The sequence below is a fragment of the Elgaria multicarinata genome, chromosome 8 (genome assembly GCF_023053635.1).
Source record: "Elgaria multicarinata webbii isolate HBS135686 ecotype San Diego chromosome 8, rElgMul1.1.pri, whole genome shotgun sequence".
Classification (NCBI taxonomy): domain Eukaryota; kingdom Metazoa; phylum Chordata; class Lepidosauria; order Squamata; family Anguidae; genus Elgaria; species Elgaria multicarinata.
The window spans coordinates 49,364,806-49,380,482 of record NC_086178.1 but is presented as its reverse complement, the minus strand read 5'-3'; the positions used below and the strand labels follow the sequence as shown (position 1 = coordinate 49,380,482).

The window sequence follows — 15,677 nt, the reverse complement described above, 5'->3', positions numbered from 1 at the left end:
GCACCATATTACCTGTGTGTGTGTGTGTGTGTGTGTGTGTGTGTGTGTGTGATGATGATGATGATGACGACAACGATGACTCTGAGCAACCCCCTGAACAGGTAAGGCTGGAAAGGCCTCAGTACTACCATACACCTGTACATGGGTTTTTCACCAATTATCTTTGCAGCATCAAAGAGGCAGGGGTATTTGTATTTATTTATTTATTATTTAGTTTTATATTGATTGCAAGCCACTTCGAGGGTCACTGTGGCAGAAAAACAATATATAAATGCCATAACAACAAGGACAAAAATAATTTCCCTCATGGCTGCTATTATGTTCTTCTTGTTCTTTTCAAGTGCAGGAGATACTAATCACAGTTCTCCAGCAACTCACCTCAAGTGACACACCAAGTCCCTCATGATAGACCCGCCTTCTCCAGCCTGGTGCCCTTCAGATGTGTTAAGACTAAAACAACCATAATTGGTCATGCTGGCTTGGGATGGTGGGTTTTGTAGTCCAGCATATTTGGAGGGCATTATGTTGGGGAAGACAGCTCTAGACCAGGATTGGCTCTACCATTAGGCAGAGTGAGGCAGTCACCTCAGGTGACAGATGCTGGGAGGTGACAGCATGGTGCTGGAGGAGAGACCTGTGGATTATGCAGCCTGCCCCGCACCCACTAAGCTAGCCTACTGTCTTCAGGTGTGGTGGAGGATGCTGTCCCAATGCCAGTGTTGAAGAAAGATTAAGCTACCATTCCAGTCAGCTTTTGTACATGGAATGGGAGGCGGTGCCATCTTGTCCTTCGCCTGAGGCAGGAAAATGTCTTGAGCAAGCCCTGCTTTAGACACTAAATCACATTAGAGCTGCCAGTATTCAACACAAACTATGTATATTTAGTTCAAATTATAGGGTAGGGGTGGGTGGGGGTGGAGGGGGGGATTCCACATATTAGATGTAGGTGGTGTGAATCCTGCTTTTATGCTCCTCTTCCTGCTTTGGGTCAGGCAGTGAGAGGGTGTTCAGAGATACGCTTAGTGAGGTGGGTGTTTATTCTTTCCAGTGGGTGATGTTGACAGTCCAGCACTGCCTTTGTTTACACAACAGATTTAATCCTAGGTTTTTATTTTATTTTTTTAATCTTTCCACAACCGCTCAGAGAAGACGATAATTTCCCGAAATTAAACACTTAGCTTGATTGCTGTTTTGTTAATTGCCACATTCACAAACCCCCCTGGTGCTCCTGCCTGCTTAACATGGATAATGCTGCAAAGATGATCGGCGTCAAATTGGTGCACAGGTGGACGGGTGGTGGTGCTGAGGCTTCCTCATCCTTGCTCATTCAGACAGATTGCCCAGCATTGTTGCACAGAGGGAAAGAATTAAACTGAAGTGTGGAAATGACTTTAAAAACAAAACAAAAACACAAGATGCAAACTCAATCCAGAAATCGAGGGGAAAGAAATGCCTAACCTCACTAACACTGGAGTGTATTGTGCCTGAACCCTGCAGGCTGGAAGCTGCTACTCTAGGCAAGGCCTGGCAAGGCACCCTACACTTGCATCTCCAAGCATCACTCAGTTGGCTGAAGCATCTTACGTTTAGATTTCAGAATGAAGCCAAGCTGAGTTAGTTTCACTTTGGATCATTGTTTATGTGGTTCAAAAGAGAATAAAATTAAGGTTTAGTGACTTCCCAGCTTAACGGTCTGATCCTACACCTAAGATTTGGTGTGTTCCACAGCAGAGGGCTCTTGTTCCCTTGTACCTCACTGGTACCTTCTCTTGGCCGGAACACAGCAGAGGTCTTTGGCAGACCTGTACCAGTGTTCAGACCACTGTGGTCTAGATGATCTTCCAGTCTCAAGCAGAGCACCACCATTGACCTTGTGGGAGGTAAAGAAGCCAGTACCTAACAAAGGGAGTGGATAAGGATGACAAGACATATCAGGATTGTATAATGGGGGGAGCACCCACCATAGTCCCATTTGGAATGAGTCCACTACCCCCCGCCACCTTCATGCTTCCTATTTGCAATGAAAGGAAAGTCCTCTTCATGGCATGTTCCCAATCTGATTTGAGGGGAGGGGATCAGTTCTTAGTTTAAAAAGTCACTCATGCAAGTGCAAATCACATGTTAAAGGTCCTGTCGAGCTTGGCCCTCAGGAAGGAGAACAGAGCTTGCCAGCTCTACTAGCCCTGTACCATAACACAGGTTTGTGTTTCAGCAACAGTGATGTAAGTCACAAAGCTGTAAACCATTACAGTTTCAGATGTGTAAGAGTGCAATCTTGTACTGAACATCCACTGGCTGAGGAGCTACAAGATTCCGCAAAATTCCCATTACACTGAAAGAATGTGAGATACATCACTGCCATGAAAAAGACACAAATGGAACATATCAGATATGCTGGCGAACACACTGTTGGCAAAGTTCTTTCTCCAGCAAAACTTTTTTGATTTGCTGCCTTTTTGGTTCAAGATAGTGGTCGAAATTTTCACTACACCTAAAGACCATCCCAGACAGAGTTAGAACATATCCTAAAAGTTTCAGAACAATTGGACGTATGGTTTTTGAGTCCATTGAGGACATACAAACAATTATATATATGAAAGCGGAGAGGAGGAGGAGGAGGAGGAGGAGGAGGAGGAGGAGGAGGAGGAGGAGAAGAAGAAGAAGAAGAAGAAGAAGAAGAAGAAGAAGAAGAAGAAGAAGAAGAAGAAGAAGAAGAAGAAGAACCACATGACTGTCACAAGGGTGGAATGAGGTCATTACTGAGCATTTTGGAAAATCCTACCCTATGTTCAAGTACGAAAATGTGGTGTGTGTGGCGGGTGGGAATCTTTCAGAAAAATATAAAAACTGCAAGTCTGTCTAAAATGGTAAGGTGTGACAAATTCCCACTGGCCCAGGTCAGAATGATAAAATAATTGGAGGAAATGAATCATCACACCTTTAGCTTGGATGCCAAAATCCAGAGAGCATTGCTGGATGAGAGAGAGCAGTCTCCATATCAGGCAGGCCACTAGCCAGAGACAGCAAAACCCATGTGCACACACAGAAAGAGAGGGAGGGGGGAGAGAACAAAACAGCACCAAGGCCGCCTTGTGTTCATTTACACCTATGATTGCAATTTGCTCACAAAGGAAATTCAATGTGCTATTCTTGTATTTTACAGCCCTGCTGCTCTGGGAATAGACCCAGTTAGCAACATTTCACACAGCAATAACCTTTCAGGCAAGTGGGCAAAACTGTGAGCAATGCAGAAGTTCTCACGACTGTTTAAAGAGACATCCAGGCACACCAACAAAAGTTGGGAGGAAAAGCGGAAGGCAGCCTGAAGATACAAGCAATTAAATAGAAACTCTTTGGGTGGAGGGCTCTTTGGATGGCAAGATGGACAGATGGGGAGATAGCTGTTACAGAGGGATGAAAGGAAGAGTAGTGCGGAGATGGATGGATGGGTGAATGGGCAGACAGATGGCTAAGATGAGGGTACTGATCAGTTCTTATGAACCTGAGAAAGGCATCCAAGTTTGTTTCTGTTAAAAAATGCTTAATTAGACTAATTAAAGAGAAAAGAATTGACATAAATACTTTTTTGTGTGTGAACTCGGAGCGTGCAATTTTCTCCATCATTTGTCATTACTTGGGAGTCTGCTTTTTTCTCTTTCCTTTCATGCATGCTTTTAATAAAGCCCTGTGCAGATTCTGTGAATGCGCACTCCCATTGAAAGGCTGTGTATGGAGATACAGCTGCCTATAATAATGTGCTTTTCCTGTTATTGTCTGCTTAGGCAGTAACTCTTGCAGTTAGAAACATATTGCATTTTTAGGTCCGTGGCAAAACAATGAAAGGAGGCCAGCAAAAATAAATTGTTACGCCTCAATGTCTGAGTTGGTGCCAAATATACACCATCTATTCCTCCTGCGCATTTCCATTAACCTCACTTTAAATGCTTCCAGTGGTTGGAACCCCATTTCAACCTGCTTAAACAAGTGCTGAATGCTAACACATCATAGCTAACTGCCAAATATATATTTTATCTTTGCAGCCTTTCAAACATTGTTCGCATTCTTAATGCACCAAGAGCAAACACGCTTCGGCTGGATAATTATGGAGGAAGCCCGGATACAATGCAAGCATACGAACTTTCATCGTGGCTTTGCGGCAAACATAGGGTAGGAGAAAACCATCAATGGACAGGTGGGGAATAGACTGAGTGATGACAAAAGGCACGAAAAGGAGCAGAGGGAACAACACCTAAAAAAAAGATAACAAAGCAAAGGATCTGGGCAGAAACAGAAGGAAAGGCAGAGTAGGGCTAGATAGTGCTCTGGGAAATGCAAGCTTAGACAATAGACCAAAGGGTGTTTGACCTGTTCATGCTAAGGCCACTCCGAGGCCCCTTGCTTTCCGAGGGGAGGCAGCTACAGATGAATGGAGGAGCAGATGGGCAGGTGGGTAGATGTCGAAATGGGGTAGACGAGTAAGCAAGCAGGACAGACAAAAGTGCACAGATACAAGAGGTAAGTTGGATTGCACATGGTTAAGAGATAGAAATGACATCCAGGCACAAACCTATCATGACAACCTGACAGAGTTCTTATTCCCTGTAGATGGGACGCTAAAATATTTGTGCCAGGTTTTTGTTGCAAATGCTCCCCTGGGTGTGGAATTAGCAAACACTTCCCATTTTACATGTATCATACAAAGCAGAAATTACTTTCCGCCTTCTGTAACAAAACCAAAACAGATTGTCCTCTATTGTTGCCATCTACTGTCAATTCTTCACTCCATTAAACTTTAGGCCAGGGTCACCACCTGGTAGCTGTCCCTTCCCCACCTCTCAGAGTGAACACATGCACACGTGCTCTTGCTTTTCACAGATCCACCACCATCTGGCTACCCCCTCCACCTCCCCTACAGCTCCCTTCCATTGCTTTGCCAAGGCAGGTCACCGTGATACACTTATTCAGGATAACGTTGTTATCTTTTCGGCGCCAGGTCAAGACCTTTCTCTTCTCCCAGGCATTTTAACAGCATTTTAACAATGTTAAGTTTGTTTTTAATGGACCCCAGAATTGTTGTTTTTAAATGGATACTGTTTTTATACTGTTTTTATGTTTTTTTAAAAAAAAATGTATACTTTTAATGTTTACTATTTTTAATGTTGTAAACCGCCCAGAGAGCTTCAGCTGTGGGGCGGTATATAAATGTAATAAAATAAATAAATAAATAAATACCCGTGGTGATTAAAAAAGAATCTGTGAGGAAAAGAGAAATGGATGAAGAGACAAACTCTGAAAGCAATTGTCGGCCTTTCTATACGATTTTGTTGTTGTATTGTTGTTTAGTGCACTAGTAGTAATATGGATCCAGGTATCATACTTGAAGGCGGTGCTTCTGTTTTGGGAATCTCATAGTCCCAGCACTCAAACTGCAGAATATTTCTATCTGTACGCCGCTCTGAGATCGTAGTGATATAGGGCGGGATATAAATGTTTTAAATAAATAATAATAAATAAATAAATCTGGGAAGATAGGATTCATCCACCTACAGAGTGTAATTTGACTTTGTGAGTGAGCCAGAAAGCTACAGAAGAGTTCCTGCATCTTCACTCGGTGGGAATGGCACAATCCCTACCATTTGTACATTTTTCAAGGCTGGCCAAGCTGCCTAGCTATCCTGTGATACTTAGAACGGATTCTTACTGACATCAATCCAGAGCTTGAATTCTTAGCAGAAATGAAAAGGCCTAGAGGAGAACAGCCACATTTCTATTCTCACTATAAGCCTTCAGGGTAAATGACTATCCATATTGCTGATATAACTTAATTCTAACAGTATCTTTAAAATCCTTTGTTTCCTATGAAAGCTTAACACACTTTGTTGCAAAAGACTCATCGAAAGGACAATCAAAATTGATGTGCTCTTAAAGAACACATTTCTGTAGTGCAAAGAGCAAAGGATGGCAAAATAGCACTTCTGGGACTTCTGGTCATGTCACTTTTTAATTCATAGCAGCTTAAAGAAACCTGGGGCTACTCATGTAAATTTGCATCCTCTGTCCAGGAGCCCTGGACATCTAGGGAACCCCGGAGGGCTGGATTGGGACCCCAGGTGGGCCAGATTTGGTCCTTGGACTTGAGATTCCTCACCCCTGCCTTAAAGCAATCTCTAGTTTCCTTTTTGCGCCATGAAAAAAAAAAATCACACAGGAGGTCTTTGGGTTGCTACTGCGGCACTTACCAGCTTGGTTGGTGGTGATGTTCACTGATACGTGCTGTGGTGGGAATGGACTTTTGTTGGAAACTCCATTAACAGCCTGGATCTCAAAGGTATATGGTGTGTGGGCCCATAGGTTGCTGATGAAGACCCGAGTTTCTGTAAGGCCCAGCTGCCTTGGTACAAACTCCACATTGTCATCACAGCGAGAGCAACTACGTCGATCCGACCGACATTTTTTGCAGACAATGTTGTAGGTCACATCGTCACGGCCTCCTGTCTCCCGAGGTGGATGCCATTCTAGTATAATCGATGTCTCATTAACAATAGAGATTACATTGCGGGGCCCAGAAGGAACACCTGTTAAAACACAATTTGCAGGAAAAGGTTATGCAAATAAATGTCTCTCTGTGATACAATGTATATCTTTGCTAAGATGTTGCAGAGATTAGAAAATTGGGATTCAACCATTTATGGATAAATTAAGAAATGTCTCTTGTGGTTTTTCTATTGTGGCACTTCTGTTGAGGACCACGAGGATCAATCACCTTGAGCATTTCTCTTTTTATGTGGCATGACCTTGTGCCCTCTCCCAAAAGTTCCAGTTGGGAAACTTGATGGACATGTTTAGCTCCCACAGAATTTCACTGATCACCTTGACTGTAAAATAATTTTTCCCAGGTCAGATTCATTAGTTATGGTCCTAGGAGAGTTTTTGTCTTCTTTTGTGGAGTGGCTTGGGTAATCTGAGTGATCTTCAGCTATTTGTTAACTTCAGTTACCAATCTGCCACATTTGAAAGTTGTTTTCCTGGTTGCTAATGATTATGTTTATGGACAGAACAGTAGGAACGTTGCCTTCCACCATGCCTTGGCTCACTTGTTTGGATCTCCATGAGCTATTTGTCCTGCAGACACCTACATCTTGAGCACATGTTCTCAGTTTACAGCTTGCTTTGACCTCAGCTATTTAGATGATTGCTGCATTTTGAGCATGAGCATGAGGTTAAATTAAACGGCCTTTGGTCCCTCCCACTATGATTCTATCAAATTATACCACTCAGCTGCCCTGCTCTGTGAATGGTATCTTGCACATTTTCAAAGCTGTTATACTTTCCCTCCTTAGTTTCATGGGCCCCACCAGTTCACAAAACATTTATGGGATGTTGGGTTTGGCTGTGGGTTACAAGAGACTCTCAATTCATACAGCATAACCCTCTCAAATCTAAGAGGACCTTGGTTCTTCTCTTAATGGTCAATCAGACAAGCTTACTCAATGTTCTCCAAATGCTTCTGACGTCATCCATATAAATTACGAGTGAGAGGGTGTGCATACATGCACACACATGCACACACACACACACACACACAGCTGGCCAGGATGATGCTTCTAAACTCCACCAGTCACCCTGGCAGCACATATTCAAGGAACTGGAAACAAAATACAGTTAAAAGAAAATTGATATAATACCCTTCCTGAAGGGAGAAAAATGGAAGGAAAGGAGAGTTCACACTTGAGTCCAAAAGCTGCCTTTTGGGCATTTCCCCAACAATTCTCCCAGCTATGTCTAGGGTCAAATAAGGAGGAGTACAGTATGCTTCGAAATGTGAAAAGGCTAATGGCAGTAAACTTTGCCAGTGGGGTGACTGATAAGAGTGAGACAAAGGAGGAAGAGGAGGAACTTCAGAATGGCTGCCAGTGGGAAAAATACAAGAACACTACAGAGGAGGTTTCATCAAGGGGCAAGAAGTGGGGACATGGACTCTGCATCTTGTAACTCTTGACCCAGGGCCAGACCTACAATGAACTATATTGACTCACATGGCTCAGGCAGCAGATCAGAAGGGGCAGGGACTCAGTCGTGATCTCCATCTGTCACCCACTGGGCTACTCACTGCTACCATTACCACTGCACCCCCTCAGCAGCTGCTGCCACCCACACATCTGCTTGCCAGTCAGCCAGCTCACCATCCAGCTGGAGAGCATTATCAATGCTGTGCTTGCTGCAGGAAATCAGCTGGAGACACTTCTGCAGGGCTCTCTTGAGCATGGGCCCTCACTTGACTCACTCTGAGGAAGGGGTCCATCTTTGGAACAAGGCATTGTGGGCCCCAGAGAGCACCTGCATTGCTACAGCATTGTCATGACAGTGGAAAGTACTATTTAAAGATAATTTAACTTTAGAATACTTTCAACAATTTTTAAACAGTATTTGCTGCCATTGAAGCCAAGTGGTACAAGCGCTCTCCAGGGCTACCTCACGTACAATGCCTCACTCTGAGGAAAGAACCCTTCCTCAGAGTGCAGCACTGAAGGGTGAGATGGCCTAGGGAATTGTGGGAGCACTGACACCACTAATGCAGCTGCAAAAACTATTGTAAACTAATAGGGGTAACCACCATCCTCCTCAGGCAGCACAGTGTCTTCTGCCAGTGCTGACTTGATCAGATAAACACTTCATTATGCAACCACTACATTTATTTTTATTTATTTATTGCATTTTTATACTGCCCAATAGCTGAAGCTCCCTGGGTGGTTCACAAGAGATTATTTCAACACCTAGAATCACTCAACAAATTTCACCAAAATCCATGGATGCTTTCAGACAAGGCTTTTACTGTGAACACAAGGATGTAAGAAGAGCCAGGCTGGAGCAGACCACAGGCATTACTATTTCTGCATTCTGCTCTGACAGTGGCAAAGCAGATATGCCTATGGGTAGCTCACAAACAGGTCTGGAACACAATAGCATCGTCCCAGTTATGTTCCCTAGCAACTTTTATTCAGAGCCATACTACCTCCAATCCCAGAGATAACATATAGCCATCATAACTAGCATTCATTGATAGCCTTATCCTCCATGAATTGGTCTAATCGCCTTTTAAACCTGTCCAAGTTGGTGGCCATCGCTACAACCTGTGGCAGCAAATTCCATAGTGTGACTTTGTGCTCTGTTAAGAAGTACTTCCTTTTATCTGCCCTGAATCTCCCACTGTTCAGCTTTATTGCATGACCCCAGGTTCTAGTATTAAGAGAGAGGGAGAGAAACTACTCCCTATCCATTTTCTTCAAACCAGGCATAATTTTATATACCTCTGTCATGATTCCCTGTTCCACCTTTTTTCTAAGCTAAAAAGACCCAGATGTTGTAATCACCCTGCCTCATTCACAGAATCCTCCTATGTTTTCCCACTGCTTCTTCCATCTCTTTTTCTCTCCACAGAAAATCCATTATGGAGGGAAAGATGGAATAGTTGCACAATATCTTGTGATTAGCACTAGGAGCCATCTGTCTGGAAGAATATATCCTTCTATATTCTAGTCCTTATAAATGCCTACTGTTTGACATGGAAAACAAATACCAGTAACCAGTATTGGTTCCTTGATTTCACAATATGTTGTATCTGGGCAGTTGTTTGTCATTTGTGCTGCACTAACCCTCGCCTCAGAATCCTAGGTGCAGGGACATGTATCACAAGACTCTGAAGATAAATCAAATAGGGAAAATGAAAGATTTGACAGGGGCAATTCACAGTGGGCAAGTATAACACTCTCTGCCCACTCCAAATCTTCTAGAAGAATAACAACTGCAGTCTTTCACTTCTGGTGCTCCTAAGAACTGCCCCCTATCTCAGTTTTGACATCATGTGAACAGAAGAATTCTGGTCTGTTTATATTGCTATATCAACCCATTCTCAGCCAATCTGTGTTGATACCACTACACTCCAAGGTGTGATGAGAATTCAAACTGCAAGCTTATACTGCTAGAAGTCTCCTACACAACCACACTCCACTGAAAGCCAAATCCAATCTGCACAAATCATATCATCTTGGACAAATAAAATAGAGGTGACACAGTACATTGGAAAAAAATGTTCCATGAAACATATTGTTAGGGTTCAGAAAAGCCCACATGCTGTAAAAACAGACACAGGCTAGCAGAAAATGTCAGAAGCAGTGAACAGTTATTAACGGTTCAATATGTCAGGCTGAAAGGATGGGTATTTAGTGAGGTCCTACCAGGGTCTCCTTCTGTGTCTACAATCTATGCAGTTATATTTATTAGCAACTTGGACACCAGAGTACGTATATCAAATCTGTAGACAGCACCATTCTGGGAGTGACTGCAGGCACTTTGCAGGGAAAGAATTAAGTGCAACACTGTTTTTATATGCTGAGGAAATGGGGCAAGAATCAATTAATGGAAATTCAATATGAACAAATACAGTGTGGATCATGTTGGAAAGAGTAGTCAAAAGAACACATATATAACACAAATTCAGAGCAGACAGTTGTGCCACCACATCTCTGGGCTGCACAGAATGACAAACAGAATGAGTCAACAATGTGGCCAAACTGTAGGCAAAGCAAACAGCATAATGGGCCAAGCTCTATTAAACAAGCACAATAGTGATTCATTCCGAGCAGAGCTACTGTTTCCTAAGCCAGAGAACAGAGTTCAGGCTAGAGCAAACTTGCCATCAAAATTCTCAAAACAAAAACTGAGAACAAATATAGCAATTCTGGCAATTCTAATTCCAAATTCTGGTGGCTAGTTGGAAATCCATCATGCTTTGAACGGATCCTAGACAAGACAGCTTTCCTGGTTGTCATGACTACATCCGCAATCATTACACATTATTTTAAAATCTACATTTTTGCGATATTTTAACCTATGTGCTCCAAACCATCTACATTCGCATATTTTAATACACCTGTGACAAATCATCTCACATAATTTCCCCAACTCCTGTGATATCCTGTGCCTACCACCATGATGTATGCTTATCTGAGACTGATTCAGAAATTTTTAAAGCTCCAAAACTATCAACTCAATTGTGCAGTGTGTGACCTGGAGTGAGAAGACATGCATGAAAATGAGTATATGTTTAAAATGCCTATGTGCAAAACAACAATGGGACTTCCCATTAATGTGAGTAATCAAACAAATTATTGATGGACTAGTAGTGACTGATTTATTTTTGCTACGAAATGCTTTAGGCAGAAGATGGAGCTGAAAATAAAATGGTTTCTGAAGGGTTTCACAGTTGGATTGATGCCTTATTTAACCGGAGAAAAGGAGGAGGAGTCAACAAAGGTAACATACAGGATCATTTATTGCCCATTGCATTTTGTTTGTAAAACTCTTCCAGAGGAGCAACTCTTCAAGGAGAAATGATAAATGTGTTTTCTACACTTTTGAAGTCTCCTTTCATTTTATTTCCTGTGCTTTTAGGGATTGACTGATTTTTCTATTTTGTTTTCTCTCACTTTCTAATATTTCCAATCTATAGTTCAATTTATCCCAAACTTTGAAGATGTTTTGTTAAGTTCACCTGAAAATTCATACAAATTTGTCGTGTGTATTTCTCCTAATATCTTCAGATTTGCATGCAATTTTGACTAATATGCACATTTTTGCAAGCAATTTTCATAATCAAATCCATTTTAACATCTTTCCACTACTTTACACTTTTCTGTGTACACTTTCCCCTAATGCACACATGCATTTCTTGTATGCATTTCTTTTAATCGAAGAACACTGCAAAATTCAGAGGTCTGCAAATTTCAACGGATCACTGAGTTCTGCTTAATGTATAATTAAAAGAATAAAATTAGGTAAATTAAATGGCAACTAAATAGATTTCTCCCCCATCCATATTCATTTGCTGTCTTCCCATCCACATGGAGTTAGGGATCCCATCTGGGAGGTGTGTTCTGGGTAAACAGGTAATGAAGTGAAGGACATGGAAAGTGAGGATTGCAGCTTGTCATTGCTCATACTTGGTGAAACCATAACTGACTTATTTTCAAGGGAAGAAAAATATTAAGAATTGTGTGTGTCTCTCTGTGTGAAATTTACATCTGTATCACAAATAGTAAGCACACATCTACAGAGAACTCACTAAACATAATACAGTACCTCTGAATACTCCCCTTATGCACTCAAGAACTGAACATTTTATTTATTTATTTATTTATTATAATACTTTCATATCGTTTGATATAGTAAAGTCTCTAAGCAGTCCATAACAACATGCAATATAACAAGATAAAAAGAAGGTAACAATATATATTTATAAACATTAAAATATTAAAACAGGGTAGTAGCAGAGTCTCTCATAGATCAGGGAAAGCCTATGTGAACATGTGGGTTTTTAAGAGGCATTATGTCTCTCGAACTTCACATGGGAGAGTATTCCAAAGTGCAGGCGCCATCGCTCAGAAGGCCTGCTTATGTGTCACTGCCTGGCAACAGACCATTGGCTGCGGAACAACCAATAAGGCCTTCACAGAAGATCTCAGGGGTCGATTGGGCATGTATGGGTGAAGACAGTAAGCTGCGTATTCTAGTCCCAAGTTGTTTCAGACTTTGGGCATGTCTAAACCTAGGGATTGGAGGGGGAGTATCTCATGATATGGCAATTGCAAGATCCTCCCCCACAGTCTAGATGCAGCACGCAATGTCCTGAGAGGAAGAGGAGGTTGTGCCCGCCATTTTGGTTATTTTTATTTTTATCGAAGTATGCACATGAATGCTCCATCGCTACCATAAGTTCACACACACACACACACACACACACACACACACACACACACATATATATATATCCCATTCCCCACCACCCCCAATGGGCACAGAGCTCCTGAAGAGCTCTGTGCCGCATGCCTGGTTCCTGGAGCCTCGCGTTTGCTCACGAGAAGCTGGGAAGAAACCGGGATGGCTGCCCACATGTCACGTGGTGTCAGGATGATCCTGAGACCATGGGAAAGTTGGGATTAAAGCCATCCCAGCTATTCCGGGGAAAGAGAGGGATCATCCCTCCCTGCCCCCTTGTGTGTCATGTGGATGCACAGGGATGATCCCGGGGTGATCCCTGAGATATCACCTGGTCTAGACATGCTCCCAATATGTCAACAACAAAACCTTGAACATGGCTCAGTAGCTAATAGGCACCCAATGCAGTTCTTATAACACAGGTGTAATATGTGTATATCTAGGTGCTCCACTGAGTATCCTAGTTGCTGCATCCTGTACTAGCTGCCACTTCCAAACCAAGCAAAAGGGCAGTCCCATGTAGAGTGCATTACTTTACTCTAATTGTGAGGTTACTAGTGCATGGACCACAGACTCTAGACTACTCTTAGCCAGGTATAGGCATAATTGGCTTGACAGAACCACTTGAAAGAGCTTGGCTGGATGGCTATTTGAGGACACATGGGAAGTGGCAAAGTAAGTCTTACAACACCTGAATTCCAGCCATCTTCTAGGTTGTTTCATTGTCCAAAGCTCCTCAGGCTGTTTTAAATATTGCCTGATTCCTTTATTGGCTGCATACAACAATCCCTCAAAGGAGCTGCATGACACCTCCAGTGTGCCTTGCTTCCCTTGTTCCTTGGGTTTTATGTGAAGTTTTTAATGTTTTCATTGTACATTGCAGAGGGTGTGATTTTATCAATTTTATAGATAGATTCTTCACATAATATCTAATCTAAAAGCAAACTAGCATGCCTATTTACTTCCTTGAGGAAAGCATATCCATCAAACTTAATTTATTTATAGAAACATTTTCACCATGAAACCCCCCAAGGTACCAATAAAAATCTTGGTATATTAAACTTCAAAAACATTTAAATATCCAGAATACTTTAAACGCTTGGTAAAATAAAAGTGTTTTAACTGCCACCTAAAAAGCATGAAGCAAGGAGCCCATCTAATCTCTCCTTGTAGAGAGTTTCCACAGCCAGGGCACTGCCATTGAGAAGGTCCTCTCTCATGTTCATGCCAGCCACACCTCTCAGTGCCTTCAAATTTGATCATAATTGATGGATAGATTCATGTGAGAGGAGGCAATACATTAGGTATCCTGGTCCCAAGCTGTTAGGGCTGTATGATTTAATATGATCTGAAAACAGAGCAATGTTTAGTATTTTGTCTTCCTGATTTTGTGCCAGCTGCATTTTCTGAACACTCTCCAAGGACAGCTCCACATACAGTGAACTGCAGTAATCTAATCTAAAAAGGCATGTGCAACTGTGGCTAGATCCATCATGCCCACAAAATGGTACATCTGGTGCATCTGATGAAACTGAGCAAAGATACTCCTAGCTACAGTAGCCACCTGGGCAGGTACAACACTGGATAAAGTAGCATCCCCAGACTTCAGAAGGAGCACAACCCCATCCAGCGCAGACTGTACTCCCAATCATGGAACAATATGTCTACTGATCATCAGTACATCTGTCTAGAATAGATGAAACCTCAGCTTCTTATTAGGAGTTGGTGAGCTCAACCGGGGCCCACCTTGCAAGCTCACGAAGCCCTACTCGCAGGGCCCTGCTTCAATGAGCTGGGAAACGCAAGCTTTTGCCAAGCGCTCAGGAGGCTCGCAAGCCTCCCAAGCCTTTGGCAAAGCATACTTTCCAGGGCCTCCAGAAAGTGTGCAATTCCCCTGGCCATGCCATTAGCTTTAAAACCCTCCATGCCAATTTGGGCCTTAAAGACCCTCTTAATGCAAGGGTACCTTGCACTAATAGGGGCTTTAAGGCTCCCATCGGTGGGGGGGGGGGGAGAAATATGCAATTTCCCCAGCCTTTGGGTAATTGCAGATTTTCCTCCACTGTGTTAATGGTGGCTGCCATTAACACAGCAGCAGGGAATAGGCAAAGGGGACAACCCATAAGACAGGAAGTACCCATGTATGACTACTATTGAGGGCTCACAAACAGTCAGGCATGGGTCCATCCTAGCCCAAGGCAGGTCCACACCACTCATGGGACCAGGCAGAATTTCGCAAAACAATACTACATCTTAGTGCACATCCAATCCATTACTGCCCAAAGAATAACAAAGGATCTCCACAACCTCCTTGGCACCAGTTGAAAAGGAGAAATAGAGTTGTGTTTCATCAGTTTATTGATGACACCCAGTTCCAAAACACCAGATGAGTTCTCCCAGCAGCTTCATTTCTAAGAACATGCAGGACAAGATGAAGCCTTGAGGAATCCCACCCCACCCCACTCCCTGTCTTCTGAGAAGAACTTCTACCATATAGGATTGTAGCCACCGCAATGCAATATAACAGTACCTAGATTATAAAGGATTTAAGTAATTAGTTTCATCTAAGAAAGCCTGGAGTTTAACTCCTTACTCACAACTGGTAAATTGGAGCCAGGTTGATCCAAGATAGTAGGGTCAAGTCTATTTCTTTTCCTTAAGTAATAGTCTCATCAATGCTTCCTTTAATAACACAGGAAGAAAACCCTCTTCCAAGGAACTATTTACAATATTCATCACTTACTTAGCCAATTCCCCTCTGGCAGCATTAATCAGGCAGAATGGGTATGGCTCTGATGAGCAATTGCTTGGCCTCCATCTTCCAAGCAACTTGCCCACATCCTCAGGCTGAAGACACTGAAATGTATCCATCAAAACAAGACAAGCAGATTCCTCAGACACAG

At 42.6% G+C, this 15,677-nt stretch overlaps 1 protein-coding gene across 2 annotated transcripts in view; it reads right to left on the bottom strand.

The window, feature by feature from the left end:
• Positions 1 to 15,677, bottom strand: part of EPHB1 (EPH receptor B1) — a 384,580-nt gene that overhangs the window by 86,747 nt on the left and 282,156 nt on the right. For both annotated transcript variants that reach the window (XM_063132314.1, XM_063132315.1), the window contains exon 5: positions 6,240 to 6,575. In XM_063132314.1, the coding sequence (XP_062988384.1) occupies positions 6,240 to 6,575 (336 nt within the window). The remainder of the gene's footprint in view (positions 1 to 6,239; positions 6,576 to 15,677) is intronic.